The sequence below is a fragment of the Lygodium microphyllum genome, chromosome 25 (genome assembly GCF_053477565.2).
Source record: "Lygodium microphyllum isolate KBCC chromosome 25, Lygodium_microphyllum_v1.1.10, whole genome shotgun sequence".
Taxonomy (NCBI): domain Eukaryota; kingdom Viridiplantae; phylum Streptophyta; class Polypodiopsida; order Schizaeales; family Lygodiaceae; genus Lygodium; species Lygodium microphyllum.
The window spans coordinates 21,555,262-21,582,722 of record NC_141159.1 but is presented as its reverse complement, the minus strand read 5'-3'; the positions used below and the strand labels follow the sequence as shown (position 1 = coordinate 21,582,722).

General features: G+C 36.6%; 1 protein-coding gene across 1 annotated transcript in view; it reads left to right on the top strand.

Annotated features, from left to right (window-relative positions):
• The window catches only part of LOC148013962 (agamous-like MADS-box protein AGL11), a 177,298-nt gene that overhangs the window by 87,685 nt on the left and 62,152 nt on the right, over positions 1-27,461 (top strand). Inside the window, exons 2-3 of the mRNA XM_087666500.1 lie at positions 4,816-4,938; positions 16,841-16,919. Coding sequence (XP_087522626.1) covers positions 4,816-4,938; positions 16,841-16,919 — 202 coding nt within the window. The remainder of the gene's footprint in view (positions 1-4,815; positions 4,939-16,840; positions 16,920-27,461) is intronic.

Sequence of the window (27,461 nt, the reverse complement as noted above, 5' to 3'; positions counted from 1 at the left end):
AGATTGATATCTAGCATATGCTAATCGTTAACTAGCTAATGCATATGCGAAGTGTCATCATTAGGACAGGTGCTAGCTGCTACTAATTGATATACATGATAGATTGCATGTATGATAACAATCTAATACATATGCTAAATAAGCATCAAATATGCCATTTGTTAAGAAGTTACCATATGTATTATAGTTACTATTAACTAACTAGCATACTTGCCATGTAGCATGTATGTTGATTATTATTCAACTAATATGGAGGATAAGCATCATAATTAGCATATATGCCCTGTGAACTACTTATTATATAAAGGCTATGTATGAACTAGTTAATCTATATGTTATCTAGAATCTACATGCTAAGTTTAAAATGCTGACATATATGGTATCTGTTAACTAGCTATCATATATGCTAGCTAGCAAGTATGTTAGCTATTTAGAAGTGAATATATATGCTAAGGAACATATATTCTTAGTGTTAGCTAGCTAACATATATGCTAACTAGCATGTAGGATAATTGTTAATAAGCTAACATATAACCTAGGTAGTAGACATGCTAATTGTTTGCGTATCTATTATTGATAACATTATGCAAATTAGCCTTATGAATGCCAAACAAAAAAAGCTCAAAACTATTCTATATATATTATGATTAATTATTGTAAGCAATAGTGTTGGTGTCTAAGTTATTTGCACTCTAAACCAAACTATGTTGTGTACTTAGTGTTATCTCCACTTAACCATAGGGAGACAAATAATCTCTCTCTCTAGCACAAGGCAATGCAAAGCACATGGCATCATGAGTATGCTTGCATGGCATAACTCCTAACATTTGGGATTGGGAAACACAAAAGGAAACCCCACATGCAATACATCTTCCTTTCGGGGTGTTATGGTAGCAGCATTAGTTGGCACTAAAGAAGGTTCTAAAGAGAAGAAACAACATACTTTTCCTTCTCAATTTGATGTAGTATCTCTATCAAGACTATATCTTTCACTTGCAACTCTTGAAGTGCATGCTGTAATAATTCAATGTCAATCTACGATGCATAAAAGACATTTACACAATCAATCAACCAAACTACATGAATATGAAAACCACAAAAGAAGTAATTTAAAGAAATGAAGACAATTCACATCAATTGAGTATGCCTACACCTTTGTTTGTGGACCTTTCTCCAAGCATATCTAGTATTGATCACAAGGATGCTAACTGCTATGTCAACTTCTATCATGTTGCAGACTCCTTGAGTGACTCCGTCTCCAAACTTGCTTTAATAGACTCCATCTAGATCCTCACAATAGAGTATGTTGTAGTCTCAGGGAAGTTACTATATGCATATCATCTACATCACATGTGTTCAAGGCCTATTTGTAAGTATCCTTATCTATGAAATTTTCATGAATAAAACATAACTCTTTTCTATTCAATCTATAAATAACCCCTTTATATTTCACTCTTTTGTATGTAAAAAATGTATAAAAATTGTATTTTAAAAATACTTTATTTTGAACCCACATGATGCACACATATATTCGTGAGTAACTTACCCGAGGTTGCAGTAAAAACCTTTGTTTGCTCAATTTCACCAAACTTGTAGCATCCAATTTTTGCTGATAGTCTTCTAAAGCTTGTACTCTATTGTTAGTATCGTCTATCAAAAAATTGATTTTTGCTACCTTAGTTTGATATGGAAAATGATCTACATATACTAATTCTATTGCAATACTACTAGTTAGAAGAGCTCTTACATGGGGGGTGGGGCATACGCTCTTGCATGACTTTATCTTCCGTGGCTTCACATATATTTCCATTATTAATCTTTCGCTTCATGAGGTGACTTCCAAAGTAACCAATTTTTCTAACATCATCGTGGTGGTACTCATTTCTAGGTTTGGCCCATGATGCTACAGTGAAAGAAAGTTTCCCTCTTATATGATGGCAACCACAAACTCTAGGCACAGGTTCATGTTCAAGTGTAGGTACCCACATAGTCCTAATATCCAACTACTCAAGATGCAAACATGCTCTCAATGTCCTACTTTGCATGCTATTGAACGTTCATTAATTGAACAAGTTCATGTTCAAGTTCAAGTACCCACATAGTCTCGATATCCAACAACCCAAGATGTCTAAATGCTCTCAATGTCCTGCTTTGCATACTGTCGGATGCTCATTAATTGAACACATTTAGATTCCCATTTTGCAAGTGTAACATCAAAGGATATATTTTTAAATTAAAAAGTATATCTAGTCATCTGGAAAACATGTTGACTTTATGCTAGGTAGCCCATGCTTTCGAAATCTATGAACAAGTAGAAAAAGCATAGTACGTTAGCCTACGGACACCCTTGTAGTCTTGATATTAGTGTGATTCCTATAAGTGTTGAGGGAGGATGTTTTGATTTATGTATACATATTCAAAGTATATGCCTAGATCAACAAGTTATATAGAGAGATCATGATAGTTCCTAGAGCCACTTGAGAATAAATAGAAAAACTTTTTAGCTCTTTTTCCCCATCACCATTGGAGTTGCAAGCATCAATAAGTTGTGTTTTAGTGTTCAATCTAAAAGGTTGCACGAAATATTCTTGCAATATCGTGGATTATGAGGGTCCTTCATCAATTATTTTTTTGAGAAGATATGCAAGTGTTTAAAAAAACCCTTATGGGCCTAATGTTGCTAGTTTTATATTTCTCCACTCACATAGTTTCCAATGGTTTTTACATAAGAAGGATAGTAACTATTCATAGAGTTCTAATCATTATTAGAAAAAGGGAAGAGTCCACTAGCTTAACAACAATACTATGCCTTACTATATATAATGATATTTTATTCATTTGATATTCTATTTTGTTGCTAAGGTTATCTATTTATGCAAAATAATATTCTCAATATCATATTTTGTAAAGAGGTGAGTTAAGGGCATACAAAAGGTGTAAAGGACATATGTATATTATCATATTTCTCTTGAAAATAATACAACTCTATCCTTCACCTCTCAAGCTTCTTTCTATCCTTTCTTGGTTGCCAACCATCTCTCTCTTTCTTTCTTATCTTTTTCTCTCCACTTTCAATATTTCTTTCTCGCCATCTAAACTTTCTCTCACCTCTGCATTTTTATTCTCTCTTTCATAGAGTACTGCCAACTTCTTGATGGACCCGCTCTTACTTGCACAAGGATATATAATTCAAAATGAAGAGAGGAGTTTTAATGGTTTTCAATAGATATAGAGGAAAGGAAAACTGTCTTGCGTTCCATTGAACTAGCAAGATTGAGAAAGGATGTGTTAATGCCATGAACATACACAAAACTAGAAGCACTTGCTATGCTGATAGACAAACTCATGACATCTGATTTGTGACCAAATGGTGAATCTCCACCAAATAGAGAAATCCTCTAACAACTCTAGCATGCTGAGAAGGATGTGGATGAATTGGCATAGGCTGCTATGGCCACAGGGAGTACCCCACATGCTAGTATAGTAGTTGTAAGTTAGGGAAGCTTGGATACATCTCTAGTTGGTTTATTGCTATGAGTATGGCTCCCTCTACAATTCCTACTTCAAGTTTAGTATGACAAATAGAAATCTCCTTCTTAGTGCTGCTTACCATGGCATCTTTGCATTTGAGTACTATTCTACAATAGCTCCAAAGTAGTCCTATCCAACTATGGGGAATTATTGCTATTCTTATCAGTGGAATGCATACTGTGGTTCAAATTCATCTAGGTATTATGCATTCAGTGTCATGGTTGTGGTTATATATCTGGGTTGTATGGGGTATAATGTACTATATGACAAATTGCAATGCTTGGTGTACAACAACAGCAACTGTAGTCTCAGAAATCTTCTACATGAACGTAGCATCCACCACAAAATTTGACACTACACTTTCATATGTTTGATCAACAACCAGAAAGCAAAGTTGATCCATTACTCAAACTCATATGCTTTGATAATGGCAAGGTAGCTAGTGCATTGAGAGCACTCTCATTGACTTGTAAGAAAGTTAAACATTCCTTGTATGATGTTGATGCAATACCACTCTTAATAAGTGCTATAGAAGCACCTTCAAGGGAAAATATTAAGGCCAATCTTGTTCAAACATTGCAAGAAAATGCAATGACTACTTTGGCAAATATTTTTGATACTATGTCTCATCCAATCAATGATATTATAGAAGAAACTCAGTTCAAAGATGCTCAAATGGTTGATCTAATTTGTATCTTACCATATGCACTTATGGATTTTAATGAAACCATGATGGCGCCCATGGTTAAAAAACAAAGCCTTTATCCTTTACATGTATCACTTAGTCACTTGTATTCTAGACATACTACATGAAGACTTGCCTCCTTCAGTAAATCTTAAACACCTAAACCACCAGCATGTGACATGGTATAATAAATATGGGTCTCTCTGCCTTAGAACACAATATAATCGTCATGGATCCTTGACGAGATGATTGGGTTTTTGTTACTTACTCTTATCTTTCCTTGCATTGCTTACATGAAGCTGCTACAAGTTTCCTATGTCATGGAACATAAGACATGATAAGTATGGTCATGAGCAAATGACTTGGCAGGTTCCCTTGGGTTATATTTTCTTGGAGCCTATGGTGTGGTTGTGTACTTATGATATTCAAGAGTTACAAGTGTATTGACAAGAAAAGTCACAAAGAAGATGAAGTTGTCTAAGTTGGCTAAGTGTAGGACATTGTGTTTACCATAGCCTTTGCTTATGTGACCTAGTTGTGATCTACTTGAAAGTTATGAGCTCTACACTTTTTGCATTGAATTTTATGGGTTTTCACAGGCTGGATCAGGGCGCATCTTGGATGAAGGAGAAGGAAACTCATACACTACCACACAAGGGAGACAAAGGCATGCAAACCACAAAGGAAGAGGAAGACAATGAGCACTCTCTGCCACTTGGCAAGTAAGTGTGTCTTTTGCTCATGCATTGGCTATAAATGAAGCATCATGCGGCTATGAAAAAGCAGGGGGGGGGGAAACTATATATTTTGGGCAGCAGCCCATTCTTCAAGATCTCTGATCATTCTTGTAGGAGGAAGAGGTGAATCTTGTCTTGTGTTTCCATGTACATGCTCTGAATAATCTATCCAATCAAGAGAGCCAATAGGAGTACCTTCTTGGTTGTATTTGGTGTGGAATGTGGGCTGCTATTGGCTGCCCAAACCTGCAATTTAGTGGGCTGGAGCTCTTCATTTGAACCTCCACTCCATTCTTGTCACTTCAAAGACCAATCTTGGCTTGAATCTTCAACTACATGTTGGACTTTATATCCTTTGCCTTGAGAGGCATTCAATGTACTTTCATGATGGAAATATGAGATGATTTTGGACTGTTATTGGCTGTTCAAACTGTCATTTAATGGGCTGAAGCTCATTCTAATGTATTTTCATCTACTTGTGTCATATCAAAGGGGTATCTTGGCCTGAGAATTTATTTACATGCTAGACTCAAGATTCTTGTAAAGAGTTTGATCAAAGATATTTCTTGCCTTGTTTGTGGAATACATGAAGATTGGTTTTGGCTGTTCAAAACTAGAGTTTGCTTGCCAATAAATCACATACTCATTTTGTCTATCAATTGTAAGCATCGTATGGTGGATTTTGGACTTGATAATGCTCCTATACTCTATAATTATGTCTTCTTGATGGATAGAGCCTTTGTGCAGATTCTCAAATGATTTATGTGCTTCTTTTGAGGCTGAGATAGGTAGCCTATTGTAGGGATTATTGGGGCAACTGTTCCCATATCTTGTTCTTGAAGCATTTGTCATCATATTTGGGTCTTTTTTGACATTGGATGGATTGAATGTCTAGTGCAAGCTGACACTGCACTAGCATACTGAAGAGAAGATTAAGAAGCTATCTTGCTTTTCCTTCTTCATGCTTAGGCTGAAATAGGAAGCCACTTATAGAGGGAGGAAAGGGAAAGAAAAATCACAAGCCATCTCTCTTCTTCTACCAACATTTTACATGCTCTATTTTTCTTGATACATAAAGTTTATGACAGGGCTGAATTGATTGGAAGACCAAGGTGCTGTCTTGGATGATTTATGTGAAGTATTTGAACTGATATAGACAGTCCTCATAGTCATCTTGTGAACATTGTACTTGATACCAAGTGCTCTAAGCAGTCTTATGTTACGAGAGCTTGAAATATTAAGAAAGGTGTTTCTTGCAGATATTATTGGACTGATTGAGGGCTGTAATTTTCAGCCATAATAGCTCCAAACTAATAACAGCCAGTTGTCCCTATTTTTCGTGCATCATACAAGCCCTCTTGATAAGATTTATATCTTCCAGGAGCTCTTGTGATAAAGCACTACGTGTACTCTTCATCTAGCTAATTTCTCTTCATGTAAGAAGAATTTTTTTATCTTCCAAATCTTGGCTGTAATATTTGATTCTCTTAGGTTGGAATCTCAAATCGTACCATTTGAAGTCATTTCAAATTCGATTACCCTAAAAACATTGTCTTTGAACATAGTCTTGTCTAATCTTTGATCTAATTTGTATTTGGCTTATGCAAAGTGAATCATTAGTTGTTTACATGAATGGGTGTTAAGATACAAGGAAGCCTATGGTAATGCATTCCAAGTGATTGAAGGTTTACATGTTCTTGATTAGTGCTTGAAGTTGGAATTCTTCAATCCATTCCCAAAACCCTAAAACTTTTCTCTAATTCCATCCACCTCTTGATTTCAAGCTCCCTTTCATCTTACTCTCTTCACCCTGCCATCTCTTACCCCTACGGTAGACTTTCGACCCTAAACATGTCGATATTGGTGAACCCAACGTGAAAGTAGGCAAGAGAGGTGTGTAAAGATGGGGGATTCTACAGGTTTAAGTGGTGGTGATGCTCTATGACAGATGATTTATTTGTTGCAGTAGCAATAACAACAGAAGCAAACTCGGCATGAAGCAAAAAAAATTGACTCCTTAGCTGTGAATACATTGCAGGCAAGAGGATAAGAATTGAAGCAGTTAAAGGGTCAAATGTTTCCGCCTTTATTTGGTTGTATGAAGAAAAGATGTTGTTTCATGGGGTACCGCAATATGGATGAATTTGATAGTTTTCATGTTTGGCTATGTATGCTTTGCATGATCAGATTGATGAGTTACATAGAAGAGATGCTGATTGGGAAACTTTTAAGAAAGCTTTGAGAGAATAGTTTTTCTTCTAAGATACAAGATTGGTAACTAAAAATACATTTATAGATTGGACTAAAAATCCGAATAAAGGATTTGCTGCTACAACTTTGCTCCTTGAATTTGAAATTTCGTATATGCAATTAGATGCCGATGAGTAACAATCATTGGAGAGTTAGAAATTTGATTTGTTTTTGAAGGTTGCAGATTCTGTCTCTTGCAAGAGAACCTAACTGATCGTTTGGAGGATGCCTCTTCTAAAATGGGTCTCAAATCAGATTGGGCTAATGTAACTGAGGCAATGGATATGTTGGCAAAGAGAGAGTAGATGAAATTAAGATGGGGTACAAGAACCACACCTGCCAGTGCTCAGAAGGGGGCTAAAATTACAGCCAAGGCGCTTGTAGCTATGGTGGAATAACCAACTATACCTGTTGGTTCAACTCTTAAAGGTGATACTGTGGATAAACTAATCAATGGCATGTGTGATTTGAGGTTGAGTTTGACAGAAATTAATATAAAGATTAAAAAATTGGATGTCAAGGTAGAACAAAAGGGTTGGGAAACAACCCAAAGGCTATTTAGAGAAGGATATAAGAGGAGATGCATTTGCTGTGACAGTTTATAGAATGAAAAGTGGGATTGTACAACATACAGTGAAATGAAGGCAAAAAGGTTAGTCTTTTGGAAAGATAGAAAAATACATGCAACAAAAATTGTTCTTTTAATAGAGCCAAATTTTGAAAATGGTCGCATGCAGAAGATGTTGGAAGAGATGGCTATAAGGATAGCATTTGTTGCCATAGGTGTAGCCACATACGGGTTGAGAATTGAAAGGATTGATGAAGCTCGTAAAGGAGGTATGCCTGAAACAAAATCTCACATTTGGATGCAAGCATTAAATTGCATGGGAAAGGGAAAAATAACAAAGGATGAATTTGCTAATGCAAATCAGAGTATACGAGGGAGAACAAGATGGAATGCACTAGTGGATTCATTTTCAGCGCATGCTTATTTGGCTAAGGTTTATAATCAAGAAGCTCTTGTGAAAGAAAAGAGAAGAAGAGATGAGGACACTACTGGTCCTTCCTCTTCAGATCCATCTAAATGCATCACACAAAGTAAAATGGAGGAGCAGAAAGAGGTTGAAAAAGAAATATCTGAGCATGTTATGGAGGATGCATCTTAAGAGAAGAAACAAAAAGGGAAGAAACGGGGCAAGCAGTCTCGTTACAGGTTACAATCGGATCTTGAGACTGCTACAAATCTTAAAAAAGGCTTGGAAGATCACATACTTGGGAGTAGAATGGAATTCATACTTGGCAAAGTTCTTGGAATCGCAAAGCGTGAATTGCATGATGGAATCATTGGTATGTTGAAACAAAAAAGACAGTTTTGATGGTGAAGTTTGCAAGCAGTGATGCAGGTTGATAAAGACATAGAGAAATAACTTCAAAGGAAATATGATGATACATGTAATGCTGATTTGAAGCAGGTTGATATTGAAAATAATGGGAATGTAGACATCAAGCTTGTGGCTAAAGTTTGTTTTATGGGTAGCACTAAGCATAGAGAAAAGTCTATGTATAATGGGGATGTCCATCAACAAGCACATGAAGAAGAAGATGCTCATTTTATTTCAAGGAGTCATTATTCACGAATGCATTGGGCTTATGCTACAACAGAGACAATTGTTAAACTAGGAGAAAGAGAGACGCCTTCCCTAGCTCTCTTGGATCATGGTTCCGAAATCAATGTTATGGCATGTAGTTTGTATAATAATGGAGGTTGGCCAATTGTTGTACATCCAAGATGGTGTATGCAAGCAACAAATAATTCATCATGGGATCTTTATGCCACTTGTTTGAATGTACACGTGACTATTGGACATGTTAGGGATAAATATAAAATTTTTGTGCAGGATTCATGTAGTTATCCGGTGATTTTTGGATAGCTCTATATTTTAGAATCATGATTGAAAAAAAAGCCTTGGACGATGGTTCTTTGGGTTCGAACAAGGCAATACAGTTTCTCATTTTTGTGTGAATTATCTCTGTAATCGGAATAGGTTGCGGGATAATCCTATGCCACCTAATACATGAGAATTTAAGGATTTTTAGACATCAGTGATGTAAGTGGGGGCTATGGCACTGCCTATAGAAAGATAATTATACCTCCAAGAAAAGGGGAAACTATGTTTGTGTCTGGATTATAGGAATGGATAGCATGTAGTCTTGGTAGTTTTAAGAATATGTCAGCCATGTGAAGGGTTGAAAAGAAATATATAGGTTGGATTGGAAAAGAGCTGAAGACATATGGTTTGATGGATCCAAATGAAGGTATTTTAGGGCTACTTTTAGGGCTGGTTGATGTTGATACAATGGTTGAAAAGTTTGCAGCAATTAATGCTGAGAATAGGGTAGAAAAAGAGGTTATTTATATTGACACTTTAGAGATATATGAAGTCATTCAAGAGTTTTTCGAGCATGAATGTTATGGGCTGCAAATGAGGATTGAATCAAGGTTGGATATAAAGTACAAAACAGTTGCAAAGAAGGTTAAGCACATAGCTTTGCCCTTACCACTTGAAAGTGATGGGTTGGCTAAAAAAGTGACTCAACAGTCTAGTTTATGCAATCTACATGAAGTAGGACATTAATTTACAGCTGAAACTTTACAAAAGCTGCAAATTGGTGATACAAGCTTTCTTTTGCATGGAGAAAGAGCTTGTTTCTTGCAGATGTTGGCAAGACATGGAAAAGCCTTTGCATTTGAGTAAGATGAAATTGGATGTGTTGATTTGACCATAGTTGCACCTATGGTGAACTTTACAGTACCTCATGTGCCATGGAATTTAAAGTCTATTCCAGTACCTCGGGCATATTTGCATAAGTTGTTGGATCTTTTGAACGAGAAGATTAGGAGGCAGATTTTTGAGCCCTCTTTAGCTCCATATTCAAATCGTTCGTTCACTATTCCAAAGAAGAATCGTTCTTTGAGGTTCATACATGATTTACAACCAGTTAATAAGGTCACCATAAGGAATGTTGGATTAGGCCCAATAGTGGATGAATTTGCAGAAGCACTTGCATGCAAGGCAATTTACTCTATGGGATACTTATATTTAGGATATGATCAGTTCCAGCTTGCATTAGAAAGCCGAGATATCACTACCATGAAGACACCACTTGGATTGGTCCGGATGTGTACGCTTCCATAGGGGCAACCAATTCAGTGGCACATATGATGAATGCTATGCATAAAGTTTTGAGGGAGCATATTCCTCAGTTGACCTTACCCTTTCTTGATGATGTGCCGATCAAAGGATGTGATATCTATAAGAAGAATAAAGAGATGAATGAGGAGGGTTGCAGAAGATTCATGGCTAACCATATTGTTGATTGTGACAGGATTTTGAGCAGTCTTGAAGAAGTGCATTATCCTTTGTCACGAGAAAACTTGGGGTTTGGAGTGGAGGAAGTATTAGTTGTTGGGCACATGTGTGGACCATATGGAATAAAGCCCTCACCAGTAAAGATTGATGCTATAAGCAAGATGCGGGAGACATGTTTGAATATATCCAAGGTGAGAAGATTTTTGGATGCATGTCTCTTTTACTTGATATGGATTTTGTATTTTGCTCATGTGGTTGAAAGTTTGTATTAGCTTTTAAGAAAAGGGTAAAAGTTTTGGTGGGGTAAACAACATACGAAGGTAGTTTAGAAGCTAAAGAGCTTATTGATTTTTTGCTTCAACACTAAAGAGAGCAAATTATGAGAATGAGCAGCCTATTATTCTCACTGTGGATAGAAGTCTAATTGGCATTGGTTGGGTAGTGGATTAGGATGATGCTGATGGGAATAGGTATGCCATTCGGTTTGGAGAAAAGGTCCTTAATGAACACCAGCGGTGGTATTCTCAAGTCAAAAGAGATCTTAGGGGCGTATTGACAATCCTTGAGTGTGATAGGGAGTATTCTATGGGAGTTCATGTAGTGGTAGAAATTGATAGTCTACCTCTATTGGGCATGATAGTGAATTGCTCAACTCCTGATATTGCCATGTTACGGTGGATTGTATATATAAAGTCACTTAACCCTGATTTTCAGCATATTGCAAGTAGAGAAAACCCTGTGGCTGACATGCTTTCAAGAGAAAGGTTTAAAAATGAAGAGGAGCTTATAAAAGATGAAGAGGATGATGTGATAGGTGCTGAAAATGACTTAATGGTAGTTAGGGAATGAGTATACACTTGTAGTTATTGCAGGTACAACTATTGTAAAAGGGATTTCAGTAGTAAGAAAAGAGCTTACAACCATGGAGAAGAGATGGGCAGTATAGAAAAATAATCATCATTGTTATGCTTTAGTGAGAACACAATTTTTGGAAGATTTATATGAGGATGATTGGTTGAAAATAGGCCAATATCTCAACCTCATGACAAAGAAGGTTGAGTGGTTTGAAGCTAAATTCAAAAGGATTAAAAGAAAAGCTTATGGGTTTTTCTTGAAAGACGGATATTTATGAAAGCATGCAAAGAAAAAGAAAGGATCTCCAATATATGTATTAGGAGATAGGGTTTCTCAACAATAGGTGATGTAGGAGTTTCATGAAAGCTTGTAGGCTGGACATAAGAGGAGTTTGGGACACATTTGTCAAGATCAAAGACAAGTATTGGTGGCAAATCATGTATAAAGATGTGCAACATTATGTGGAATCCTGTAGTGTCTATTAAATGTATTCCATGGTAAAGTATAGAGTTGGGTTGCAATCGGCCTATTCATTGTCTATGCATTACAAATGGGTAGTTGATTTGGTCACCATGCCTACATGTTTATGGAATATGAGATATCTTGTGCTTGCACGAGAAGACTTGACAAATCAAGTGGAAGGACAAGCTCTTAGTACAAAGACTACACAAGCAGTTTTTGCAGGTTCTTATTGGAAGTTTTTTGCAATTATGGTTGGGTTGGTAAAGTGGTTGCAGATAGAGGAGAATTGGATGTGGATGAGGCTTGTGACTTCTTTTCACAATTGGGTATCAGGCTAGCTTTAACTTCAGCCTACAATCCTGAAGCAAATGGCAAAAGCGAGAGAGGGCATTATCCTATTCTCAAAGCTTTGGCAAAGTCTTGCAAAGGGAAGATTAAAGAATGGCCTAGAATACTTCCATTTGCATTATGGGCTGACAGGACCACTCATAGTGCAGTTATACGATATATGCTAGTTTAACTAATGTATGGGCAACAACCAATCATGCTGATTGAAAAGTCTATTGCCACATGGAGTATATTTCCTTGGGATAAGGGCATAAGTAGAGAAGAGTTGTTGGTTTTTTGCAAATAAGACAACTTGAAAGAAGGCCTAAAAATGTCGAGACGGCCATTGAAAGGTTAAATATAGCAAGGTTAAAAAACAAGAAAAGGCTTGATAAACATCATTGACTTTGTCCAAGAGCTATCCAAGAAAATGATTGGGTGCTAGCCTACGAAAACAACCTAGACAATCAGTATAGTGCTTATAGAAAGATGGTAAAGCGATGGTTTTGGCCCATATGTGGTGAAGGTAGTACATGACAATATTACCTACACATTAGCTGAATTGGATGGAACAAGCATGAAGGTACCAATAGCTGCAAAACAGATCAAGCTCTTTAAATGAAGAGAAGCATCTACCTATGAACTATGAGAGTTGGAAGTAGGTCATGGACTTGAAGACGTGGAAGAAGAAGAAGGCTTAGAAGATGAAGATGAAGACATGATAAAAGAAGAATCTCCTAAAGCTACAATTTCATGCAATGGCACATACAAGAGGATTTGCACGTTAGGTGGGGGTGAATGTCATGGGACTCCTTGCACATGGTTTAAAAACAAAGTCTTTATCCTTTACATGTATCACTTAGTCACTTGTATTCTAGACATGCTACATGAAGACTTGCCTAGTTCAATAAATCTTAAACACCTAAGTCCACCAGCATGTGACATGGTGTAATAAAGATGAGGCTCTTTGCCTTAAAACACAATATAATCATCATGGACCCTTGACAAGATGATTGGGTTTTTATTACTTACTCTTATCTTTCCTTGCATTGCTTACATGAGAGTCCTACAAGTTTTTAAGTCATGGAACATAAAACATGAGAAGTATGGTCATGAGTAGATGAGTTGGCAGGTTCTCTTGGGTTATATTTTCCTGGAGCCTATGATGTGGTTGTGTACTTATTATATTCAAGAGTTACAAGTGTATTGATAAGAAAAGTCACAAAGAAGATGAAGTTGTCTAGGTTTGCTAAGTGTAGGACATTGTGTTTACCATAGCCTTTGCTTATCTGACCTAGTTGTGATCTATTTGCAAATCACGAACTCTCCACTTTTTGCACCACATTTTATGGGTTTTCATAGTTGGAGCAGGGCGCATCTTGGATGAAGGAGAAGGAAACTCATATACTGCCACACAAAGGAGACAAAGGCATGCAAACCACAAAGGAAGAGGAAGACAATGAGCACTCTCCACCACTTGGCAAGTAAGTTTGTCTTGTGCCCATGCATTGGCTATAAATAAGCATCATGTGGCCCTAAAAAACAGGGGGAAAACTATATATTTAAGGCAGCAGCCCATTCTTCGAGATCTGTGACCATTCTTGGAGGAGGAAGAGGTGAATCTTGTCTTCTATTTCTAGTTACATGCTGTGAATAATCTATGCAATCAAGAGAGCCAATAGGAGTGCCTTCTTGGTTGTTTTTTGTATGGAATGTGGGCTGCTATTGGCTGCCCAAACCTGAAATTTACTGGGCTGAAGCTCTTCATTTGAACCTCCACTCCATTCTTGTCACTTCAAAGACCAATCTTGGCTTGAATCTTCAACATGTTGGACTGTGTATCCCTTGCCTCCAGAGGCATTCAATGTATTTTCATGATGGAAATATGAGAGGATTTTGGATTGTTATTGGCTGTCCAGAATTTTCATTTAATGGGATGAAGCTCATCCTAATGTATTTGCATCTACTTCTGTCATATCAAAGGGGTATCTTGGCTTTAGAATTTACCTACATGCTAGACACAAGATTCTTGTAAAGAGTTTGATCAAAGATACTTCTTGCCTTGTTTATGGAATACATGAAGATTGGTTTTGGTTATCCAAAACTAGAGTTTGCTTGCCAATAGATTACACACTCATTTTCTCTATCAATTGTAAGCATCCTATCGTGGATTTTGGACTTGATCATACTCCTATACTCTATGATTATGTCTTCTTGATGGATAGAGCCTTTGTGTGGCTTCTCAAATGATTTATGTGCTTCTTCTGAGGCTGATATAGGCAGCCTATTCTAGGGATTATTTGGGAAACTTTTCCCATCTGTTTTTCTTGAACCATTTCTCATTATATTTGGGTATTTTCTTACATTGGATGGATTGAATGTCTAGTGCAAGCTGACATTGCACTTGCATACTGAAGAGAATATTAAAAAGTTATCTTGCTTGTCCTTCTTCATGCTTAGGCTAAAATATGCAGCCACTTATAGAGGCATGAAAGGGCAAGAAAGATTGCGAGACATCTCTCTTCTTCTACAAGCATTTTACATGCTCTATTTTGCTTGGTACATAAAGTTTATGATAGGGCTGAAGAAATTGGAAGACCAAAGTGCTGTCTTGGATGATTTATGTGAACTATTTGGACTAATATAGGTAGTCCTGACAGTCGTCTTGAGGGCAGCAAAATTATTTTTTATTCTATTGGCTTTGACATGGAGCATTGTACTTGCAACTAAGTGCTCTAATCAGTCTTATGTTACGCGAGCTTGAGCTATTAACAAAGATGTTTCTTGAAGATATTTCTGGGCTGATTTAGAGCTGTAATTTTTAGTCATAATAGTTCCAAACTAATAGCAATCAGTTGTTCTTATTTCTCTTGCATCATAGAAGCCCTCTTGATAATATTTGTATCTTCCAGGAGCTCTTGTGATGGACCATTACATGTATCTTTCATCTAGCTATTCTCTTGATGTAAGAAGATTTTTTAAATCTTCCAAATCTTGTCTATAATATTTGATTCCTTTGGGCTGAAATCTCAAATCATACCACTTGAAATCATTTCAAATCGTGTTTCCCTGAAAACATTGTCTTTAAACATAATCTTGTCTAATCTTTGATCTATATTGTATGTGGCTTATGCAAAGTGGATCAATAGTTGTTTACATGAATGGGTGTTAAGATACAAGGAAGCCTATGGTAATGCATTCCAAGTGATTGAAGGTTTACATGTGCTTGAACTTGGAAATCTTCAATCCATTCACAAAACCCTAAAATTCTTATCTAATTCCATCCACCTTCTAATTCCAAGCTCTCTTCCATCTTACTCTCTTCACCTTGCTGTCTCTTACCCCCGCGGTAGACTTTTGACCCCAAATGTATCGACAACGGTTGTATCAATTGCTATGGCTGATGTAGAAGGTCAACAAGAGTTAGTGTAATCATTTCAAAATTTATACAATATTGAGTATAGAGAATCACTTATGGGAAATATTATCTATATGGGCAGCACTATGACTATGAGTAGCAATTGTTTATTTCTTATCCACATGCTTAGTTATGAGCACCATGGACAATAGTATGACTATTCTATTGTTGATATAGATAGTGATGATGTGGGGAAAATTGTGTCTAAAGTTAGTAGAGGTAGATATTTAACTAGTGACCAGATTAGAAAATTGCATGCTCAGGGGTTATGTTATAGATGTGATAAATTGATGTACTCCAATCACAAAGACATTGCAAAGCAAAGAATGCAAGAACATTCTTGGTAATTGAATATTCAAATGAATAGGATGAAGATAGTCATGTTGAGGAAAAGTTTTATGTAGGTTAAGAGGAAGATAAAGAGTTTAAAGAAGCCACCTATGAAGCTTTTTGAAGATTATGTTGATAAGTTACTTGAAGACCAATATGTGGATAATTATGCAAATCATGACCAGTATGAAAAAGACCATAATCATGGTCTTTTATTTTATTTGATTTCTTATTATTTTTTGGATCCACAAGTACATGCATATTATTTCATGGGTGATGATACTTATGCATTGGTGGTGATGAAACTTTCCCTTTTGACTTGCGAGGCTAAGGGTTGGCCTTAACTCTCTGCTTGGACCAGCATTACTTTGGGAATGATGGTCTTGACTTCAAGTATTTTGGGACAAGATCATGTCAACCACTGGGCTCTGTTTCACTATAGAAGAACTCTATGCTTTAGGGTCAGATTTAATGTTGAATCAATGCGAGGGATGTGTGAAACACATGGGTTGAGGTACTTAGAGAGAGCTTTGTTTTGAGCCATCACATGTCCAATTCTTCTTCTCTCTTCTCATCTATACTTTCTCTCATCTCTACACTCTTCTCTTTCTTGGAGTCTTCTCTCTCCATTTTCTTTATCCTCTCACCTCCCTTCATGATATTTTTATATGGGATTCTTATCTTTATAAAGGAATCCTAGGGGGACCTTAGTTGTGATTTTAATTTTGTTTCGCATTGAGTTCAAAAAAGTTTTATGATTTTAAAGTATTAGTTTATCTTTTATATGTGTTACCCATGCATTTCTTCATGAGAGAGAGAGAGAGAGAGAGAGATCTATATTGAGGGAACTGACAAAAATGAATACTATTCCTAGGATGGAGAAAATATTAATGAGATACAAAAGAAGTGGTGCTGACAAGTTTGATCAAGTTGATTTATCAAGCTCAATTGAGGTAAAAAATTATAAATAAGGGGTCCTTGAAAGCAACATGCATAATCTTGCTTGCACAAAGCTATATCCAAAAACTTGCCATGTTTTGGTATCAAATATACATATATGTGTATGCCTCTTTGTGCATGCTTGTGCACTAGAGAGAAGATATTGATAACTAATTTAAGTGTATTAGAATTGATTAAGAGTAAGAATGAAAATGTCACAAGAATACGTATGGGCTAGCATAATGATTTGGATGCATCGCTAACTCTTCCTCCTTGAAATGATAGGGATGTAATAGCAACAAAGGGTAGGTCTTTGATGAGTGTGGTGAATAGATTATTGATATAGTTTAATATCAAGAAAATGGCTTCATTATAATATTTTTTAAACTTCTTGAGTTTATGTTATTTTTATTCCATTATCATGCAAGATGATAGAAATAAAAACAAGTAAACTTCCAATTATTGATCCAATACCCATCTTCTTCATTATAGCTCATTCAATTGCAACCATGTTTCTTGAAAGCAAGATATATCTAAAGTTTAATTCTTCAAAGTTCCTTTTGTAACTTTACTTTTAATTTTTTTGTTTTAGGATGATAGATTTTCTATACCATATCACTAACTTTTTTATAATTTGTAAGCTTCTTTTCTTTGAATGAGTTTTTTAAAACAAAATCCTAGTTTGGATTTATTATCATGCTATAAGGAAAATTCCTTTGCTCATTCCTAGTCTCAAAATTCCTTACCTTGAGAGAAAAGGATTCATTCATGCATTGACTAGTATTGCCATGAGGCTACACCACTTGGCAAGTTCAAGACAATGAAGTCCAAGTAAAAGTGGAACTATCAAATAAACATTTTCTGATTAGTAGTAAAGTTCTTGGGTCTATCGTAAACTAGATGTTTCTTAGACCTATGCGGATAAATGCTTATATCCATACCAATGGTTTTACTACTCATGATTCTTGTATCGTTGCTCATTCTACTACTCACAATGATCATTCCATTCCCATACTACCCATTGTGCTCATGCTCACAATCCTAACGAAAAAATACAGTAGTTGTTGCTCATGATGGCCATGTTCATTATAGTTCACATATCTTGAGATTGTGCCCTATTATCAATGTCTTTCATTTGGAATGCCATCCATTATGAAATTTGAGCCAAAAGTTGAGCATTGATCTCTACCAATTTTTAGTTGGTATTTTTTGCTTGCGACCATGACAAAAGAGCATGTACAACTTTAGCTTTTGTAATACCATGAGCTACCATCTCAACATATTCTCAAAGATAGTGCACATGAGTCACTAGAGAGTGTGATGCATTAGTTAAGCCAAATGGCATGATAATGTAGGCAAATACTTCTCATTTGGTGGCAAAGGGAATTTGAGGCTAATCATCATTGTGAACTCTCTCTTGATTATAGGCTAAAAATCATCGAAGAATCTATAAGGTTTCTTCCCTACCATGCATTCAATCATATGATCCATATATAGTTGTGGATAATGGTCTCATTTCGTTGCAGCATTTAGTTTCTTAGAGTCAACACATACTCAAGTGTTTTTGTCTCTCTTGAGTATCAAGAGGATGGGTGATAACCAATCTCTATGCTCATGATTCTCATACATGAATTTTTCCATTTGGATTTTTTCTAGCTTTTTTCAAGCATGATGTGTGTAGTAAGGATATATGGGATAGCATTCTCATTTAGGAGGATTGCCATTTGATTTCAAAGGGATAGAGGGTTTGAATGATCACAACCATTTCTTTTTTGAGCCAGTACTTTCCATCACTAGAGCATCAAATGTCATCTTTTTCATTATTGGCCATGAGCACCCGAGAGGATGGCAATCAATTCAAGTTGATATCCCATTTGTTCATGTCTAATACCTTTAAATGCTCCAACCATTCTAGCTCTTATTTCATTTTGACTATGCTCATATCAATAAGCAAATCTTCCATCTATGAGGGCTTACATTCAAGATTTTCTTTATCATTTGATCATCGGAATTATAGTTGACTAAGTCAATATCAGTTTCATTTTCATATTTCTTGTATGTATGATTCTCCTTTTTTAGCTCACTTTAGTCCTTGATGTCCATCTGTTGCTCTTGGACAAGGGAGACCAAGATAATCAAATAGGACTTGATGGAGGTTAATCCATTACCAAGTGGTGTTGTTAAGTAACTCCTAAAGGATTAAGCGGTTGGGTTCGATTTTTTAGTGAAAAAAACAACCTCTATAGCTTAGTAACTTACACATTTCAAGTTTATTGGTAGGGATAGGATAGCCCTTAGTGAAAACTTGCGACTCTTAGTCAAGAGCCATCAAGAGAGGTACTATTTTCAAGAGCTCTTGTTGATACTTCTTAACATTTGCAATTAGATTCTCGGTATCAATCATCTTAGCCTTCCTATGGCTTAGCTAAGAATCTTTTGTAGTGCGTATGGCTTTCTTAACTTGGTTTCTCTCTTGATGAAGATCATCAATGCAGATTGCTTTTTCAAGTACCTTGTTGATGCTTGAGCGGTTAAGATCCGAGTTGCCTACCATGGTTTCATAAATTCTTTCATGTTGGATACCCTTGATAAAAGCCTTGGTTATATCCTTGGTGGTGGGTTTGTCCTAATAGGATACAATTAAAGGGGGTCCTTACTTTTGAGACATAGTCTCACATGATTTCTTCAAGTCATTGCTTGATGTTCAAGAATTGAATGATGAGGTTTTCACGATAGCCGACAGCTGCAAAGCATTTTATAAAAAGATCCTTGAGCAATATGAATGAGGCTCTCTTAGTGGCTTCAAGTCTAGTGAACCAAGTTCCCCTCTTCTCCCCAAGGCATAGTCCAAACACTTGTGCATCCTTGGCATCACCCACAAAGTTTTTTACCCATCAACTTTCTTGAAGTATTCACAAAGCAGTAAGGGTCATTCCTAGTGTGATACTTGTCCAATTGCTTGGTAATTCATAGAAATTTTTCCACATCCTTGTTCCCTACGATATTCTCTATTCTTCTTAAGAGGGTCGTGGTGGAGATATTGAAGCTAGCTTACTAGAAGCCACTGATGGTGGACTGGAAGTCATCCTAGGTTCCATTTGAAGTTTTAACTCTTTCCATTATACTTGGTACAATCCCCGTTGTCGGAAGGAGTTGCACACAAAGACTGGAAAGACACAATGTCTTATGCAAAAGGTTCGAGACTAGAAGGGAGAGAAGCTAAGGTAACTCCAAGTTTCAATCTTTGTGAAAACCTATAGACTCAAAACTCAAAACACATGATAAGCTCCTAGCTGATATCCCTCAAGTCAACTCTACTCCAACACTCAAAACTCCCATCAAAACTCAAATCTCAATTATATATGTTCTGACATTGAGTAAACACTGGGTAGTTGCAAAGCTTCCTTCTCCTTGAACATTGAATCACATTGGCACATGTGATCGTCTTCAATATGAACAAGAATCGTTAACAAATTCGTAGGAAACCAAAACTAACATCAGTTTTTTTAACTACACCACATTGCTAATCAATTAGCTCAAGATAAGATGATGTACCAGCAAACTGGCAGAAGAAGACAAGCTAGCATGAACTCAAGTTCTCCTCAAAGCACAAGTTGTCCATCTGGAAGTGTATGCAAGTCGGGAATGCTTCGATGATCATGCAATTTCTTAACTAATGTTGTCCATCTTCAGCTGATCTCGGCAAACTCAACCATGTACTCTTGTTGAATATCAGGTCGTCATGTTCAGTCCTGCTGCTTGCGATAATGGCGCCCTCCTCTTTTATCTCTTGGCTTCCTTTTAGCGGCTATTGCTGAGCCACTTCACCTTCACGATGATATTCATTAGCGTGTGATGGCTTAGCTCCTCAATCATCGCTGCACTTTCTTCATATCACATGCTGCCCTTCTACGGTTGATTGCTCACGTAGGATGCTCGGATGGAAAGCATTCAGCCTTGAAGTCATCTCGATACGTGCACAACAATATGAATTACACGCCTCCTCCATGCCACGTCTGAACTCAGCGTTGGCTGTCACCTTGAGAGCTGCCTAGTACAAGGCTTCATGAGGACACCTTGAGTAGTGACGGCCTCATAAACCTGTGTCATCCTTCTCGAGAAGGCCTAGATAGATCTCGTAGCATCGCTGATCTCCTATAATCTATGCTGCTAATGTTGCAGTCAACCCTGCACTTGTGTTTTCTTCACGATCTGTATCAATCAGTGCTAGACGGCCATGTCATGAGAACTCGACACCCTCCTATGCAACCTCCATCAGCTCCCTCTTCCTTTACGCACGTGATATTCCTGATATGTTATGCAAACAAGCAGCTATGCTTATCCGTGGTAGACTCACGTCAGCTTTGTCCACACGATGCATGACTGGCATAAACAGTGTAGCCCTTCTAAACAACACAAGATGTCTTGGAAACCATAGATCCCTCTTGAAACTGTAGTCTGTTCCTCTCAATGATGGTAGAGATTCAAAACTACAGCACTGTCCCTTTCCTCCCGATCTCATTCCTCTCGAAACTTCATATATTATTAACCTCTCTCTCCAAATAGTGACACATAAGCCGATTGCATATCTTTTCACCGTGCTTTTCTCGTCCTCTAAGGTTAATCTTACACACTTGCATTAGCAATTCTGATAGAGCCTCTTGAGTTATTAGTGTCTCCAACTTCCTTTGTTCTACGTACTTGTATGTGTAGCCTTTGAGTCTCTGCCATCTCCTATGTTTCATAATGGTTGCACCACTCTATCATTGTGCCATAACTAGCTATGAGTATCAGATTTGTGCATAATCTCATACTTAGCAATAGTTTTTGCTTAAGGCAACCTTATTATTCGAACCAAGATCATTATGATCAAAGCTCATTGTGTCACCCTAAAAAGATCACCAAGTACATCCCCTCTTTAGTTCACACAAGACAAACTTTTGTTTCTGCATTCACATGTTTCATCGTCCTACAAATAAGCATTAGGGAAAGAAGCCTTTAACACACATGAAGTATAAAAGTATCACGTGCAAAATGATGATGGTTTTATTTTTGCTACTCAACAGACCTACTCCCATCCTTCTAGGTTTTCCAGAGGTGGATACCGAATGTCATGACACCGTTGTCTCTTGGTTGACTAATTAGATGACTTGATTGACTAGGTCATTGATGGGGGTACTATCTATACTGAGGGATTAGCTAGGACGAGGGTGTTCGCACATTGTGAGAGTTGAAAGCTCACATGCAATTCACATGAACATGTACTTACATTGTGAGTTAAAGTCCTAGATTTTCTAAAATTGGGTCAACCTTTTGTGATTCTTTTACTTTTTCGTCCTATTCATTTTTGAAAGCTAATCTTAATGGTGTTTTGAATATCCCAAAAATCAAGGTTCCTTGATTTAGAGTTTAATCTATGTTTCAAATATCATTTGTGCATTATGTGCAAACAAGATTTTTTTTCCCAATCCATCTGTGTCTAATGCTCAGTACTTTAATTTGCATATAGCAATTTAGTTGTTTCTTACTTTGAGTTTCAATAGTTTGAGTGATTTTCTAGTTGAGTTCTCTTGATTATATTATTATTTCTCCTTTAGTTGTTTGCTTTTTGTGTAGCTTTTTTAAAAAATTGTTTGGTTGTGGTTTGTCTAATATCCTTGCCTCAATGTGTGTGTGCATTCGTTGCGGTGATTTTAATCTTTTCCATAGATTACATGTCTATTATGTAGATGAGAGTGTGTGTGGGTAGGTGGATGGGTCTCTATATTTTAACTTAATTACAACAGGCAATGTGTGAGGGATATCATAATGTGTGGGAGCATGCTCTAAGTCATGTTTGGTAGTGTCATAATACACTCATGTATGCAATCCATTTACACACTAGATTATTAATGGTCTAGTGCACACGCTCTATAGTGAGACATGTAGGTGTAAGGCACCATTAGACTTATGTGCATAGTTATGTGCGAGGTGGTATATTATTCTTTGTACAATACACTAGGTGTAGTGCAACAAGGTGTAGTATATTGTGATAGGGTTTAAGCAAAGGTATGCGTAGTAGGGTAGAGTCTTTGTTTGATGAGTACTAAGTTTAGTGTTTTAGGTGTGGGTCTAATGTGGTTTGTAGGATGGTACAAAAGGCACTCCATGATCCTCGTTCCTTTCACTACAAGAGAAAGGCCCTATAGACGCGTACTATATACGCGAAATAGCAGGCGCGTTTATCTACGCGTGTATAGATGCAAAATAAATGCACAGATTTTTTATTTTTTATAAAGTCTCTAAATATGATCAAACATCTTAAGAGCTAGTATTTTTTAGAATACATTACTAACTTTACTTCTTTGTGGTTTAATACAGCTTACCCAATTGTACTTCTTTGTGCATCTTGGTGTATTCTTCTTTGGATGTGCGCATTCAATTCTAATACTATAATACAACAAGCATTATATGTAGTAAAAGGCTCTTAATTGATATTTTAGTTGTTTCTGAGTATTACAAATATACATCCAATCATTCAAAGCTAATTATATGCTACAATGAATGATCAATCTCATCTTCAATGAGATCGGCCCTTGCCAGACTATCTACCTCTAAGTCTATGTTACCAATAGGCAATGAAACAAATAAGTCTATTCCACTATCAGATGTATTGCTATACTCAATTTCATCATCATCATCTGCAATCATATTGTCATCCTCTTCTGCGTGTCCTTGAACATCCTCGCGGGGATCATCTTGCACTACATCATGTATATCATCAATCATAGCATCATCATGTACATCATCATTGATTGTTGGATTATCATCAACTATCTCTATGTTGGTAGCATTGCCATCTATTAGTTTTAAATGATTAGATATGGGGATGACGTGTCACCATCGGTTATTATTTACCATTGGGTGATACACAACCTGCATTTAAAAATCAAAAAGTAAGCAACTTAGATATTTATTGTATTTTGAGAATGTATCAAGAAGTAATATATATGAAAATAAATAGCTTCTAATATATCTGCTTGCATTGTTGAGGTAGTACGAATGTGTCATTCTTGCCTTGGTGAAATTTTATAAAGTCAATCACTATAAAACCACTTGGATGACATCTGATTGTGCAATGCTCATCCGTTGTTACTACTTTAAACCACTTCACATTTAGTATATATATAAAAAATTGCCTAAAGTCAAGCTTCAAAATATCTTGGATGAAGCCACAATAACCTTTCATGGTGCTATTGGTGTCCTGGAAAATTGCAAGGATACCGTACTCTTGGGTATTTCTCTTATCATCTATACATTGAGTTCGAAAAGGTTTACCTTCACACCAAATAGCATTGAACAATGTGCATTAGTACTACATTGTTGAGATCATATTAATGATTTAGTTAAAGATGAAACATGTGAAATTAGTATATCATATATAACTAAAGATAATTTAATTATAAGTATGTCTCACCTTTGATAAGCAACCTTGTGCGTATTCGTACTCCTTTTACGATATATCCATCGCATTCTCTTTTTTCATCTTCTCCATTTCTTCATGTAGCCAAATTATATCAATATGACGTGGAAGCGCACTTAAATATTTTGGATATGGGATATTACGTCCATGTCTAGCACGAAATACTTGTCTTTCACTTACTCTTTTTGCCATTGCTTCTTTATATAGTGTCATCCATTTGCTCTTTACTTCGTTGTTAAGCACACAAAATACATTTAACTTACGAAGTTCCTCTTTCATTAGCACTTTGCTCATTCCTTTTCCTTGAGGTATTATAGAGGTTATCCTCAAATCTTCATCATCTTTCCATAGTCGTGGTAGAGAGGGGTCCACTTTCGTAAGATATTCACAGATTTGTACAAGGGATGATTGCACTAATCAACCCTCAGCCATGCTTCCCTTGGGCTATGCATTTTGCATTACAAAATATTTTAGGATTTTCATAAAGCGCTCTAGAAGAAACATCCACCTTGCATGAACTACCCCACAAATTGCAATCTCATCAATCAAATGTACGAGTAAGTATACTTGAGTAGTCAAAATGGAGCGAGGAAAAGTTTCATTCACTAAACAAACCACCTCAATGGATAATACTCGAGTCTCTTGCAACGTATTTGGATTGATTTTCTTCAAACTCATAAATCTACCAACATGCAATTGAGAACGATGATTAGTTTTATCCATAAATTGAAGTGGGTTTACTACGTGATGTACGTAATATGTAAACTAAAAAATAAGTATAATGTATACATACCTCACCAGCTCACCTATATTGTAAATGATATCACGCACATCTTTCGAAAAACAATGGGATATGCTAGTTGGAAGGATGAATTGTATGTAGATATTCATACACTATTAATTAGTCTATATAGTTACTCCACTAATTAATATATTTATGGCTATGAAAATCCTTACCTGAATCATTTTGTGTCAATCGTGAGACTTCAAACCGGATAGTTGCTCCACACCGCTTTTCTTTCTCTATGAATGCTTCCTTGAGGTATCTTATATATCTTGTGGGAGTTCGAAAGCTACATATCTGCTGCTTCACCATCTTTTCTTCGGTTTTCGATAACATCCAAGGTGCACACGGTTATTGATCGATCTTTTCTTTAGGTCTGATGCGTGGCCAAGCTCGTCTCATACGTCCAATACTACGTAAATCCTCCCTTACATTGACAGAATCACGAGCCGCGATTAAGTGATCCCATAATGTAGAGGCAACATTCTTGAATATATGCATGGGGTCCAATAGGTGATTGATCTTGAGTTCAATCCAATATGAGAGACGAAAAAATATAGAGAATCTAAGGCACAAACAATATATTATTTCTGATTCTCATAATGGAGTGTACTTTAAAGACAAACAAAAGAAGTAAACTAGTTACCGACTCATGTCGAGTGGAGGATGATCATTGGCGTGTGTCCAAGAGTCCTTCCAATCTTGAATGGTCAGAGATTGTGGAGTTCTTCCATTAGTGGGGGGTGCATATTTGGGGTGGTCAATAGGGAGAAAATGATGAGGATTGTCATAGATAATCTTCTTCAAGCGTGTCAGTCTAGAAAAAACTAGAGAGGGATCGCAAATTGGACATGCATGATATCCTGATGTAGTTAAACCTGTAGAAACAAGTGGGTTAATGATGACATATATTTGATTAAGGGTAAGAATGAATAAAATAGAGTACGCAACTATCTGAATATTCTCCATAGTCTTGAAAATCATGCATGGTCCACATGCCTTTTAAAGTGAAATCTGTAGAGAACAATGATGCACTCACATCTTGCACCCCAATGCCTCTCCATAGCGTTTCTAGCTCCTCGATCAAAGGCTCTAAGTAAACGTCCATGTTTTTCACTTTTGTTTTGCAAGAACCAAAATGAACAACATTACATGTCCTTTTTTTATTGCCATGGACGGAGGGATATTATAGTTCACCAATACCACTGGCCATACACTATATGAGGTGCTTTAGATGCCAAATTGATTAATTCCATCTAATCTTAGACCAAATCTCAAATTTCTGGGCTCTTCTGTGAAAGTAGGCTACAAATTATCTACGTATTTCCAAGTTGGTGTGTCTGAAGGAATTCTTCACTTTTCATCACTTGAATGGTAACTAGCATGCCATGACATGAGTCTCGAAATAGATTCACACTTAAACATAAGTTGAATACATGGAATAATAGAAAAATATTGCAAAACCTTACAAGAAACATCCATTGATTTAATCTTCTGGTTGTATCTTAGTTTACCATAAATAGGACATTGTTGTGCAGATGCATGATTTCCACGAAACAAGATGCAATCATTGACACATGTATTGATTTTAACATAATCGAGATCTCCAAGAGATGTTAAGGAACGCCTTGCTTGCTCCCTTCTAGTTGGTAATTTATTTCCATTTGAAAGAAATTGTGACAATAACCTGCATATATTGTGCAAACAGAGTTAACAAATCGCGAATATTGTCTAGAAGCATTTATGAATTAATATCAAATGATACATACTTCAATAATGTATTCAAGCTAGCATTACTTCATCCATAAATGGTTTGTAAGTTTAGTATCTCGAGAGATGCACATAGAACGGAGTATATGTAATCTTCGTACAATGGAGTTTTGGACGCTATGTGTAGCGGGTCATTTGTCTCTCTAGTGGCGTCCTCCCCCCGAACCTCATGGGAAAATAAATCGTGCACCATGTTGTTCAAAATCTCTTCCTCCAAAACTTGATGGGGCATTTGAAGAGGGATGCTATCGTCGTCATCAGTCTCTACTCTTCTTGAGAACTCTGTCTCGCGTCGACGCTTTGTAGCCTCTTGACGCCCTGGGGGGACCATTTGAGGATGTGGTACTGCATCCTACTCAATAAAAAAGCAAGTTTTGTTTAATGGTGAAGACGTAAACATAGACCAATAATATTTCTGCAAATAAAGTAGTAAAAATTATTGGGTCTTTTTCTTGGTCCCACTCTCCGAACATGCTGAGGTGTAACATTGTGATTTGACATGCTAAAAAAGAAATCCTCTACAATGATCACATAAACATT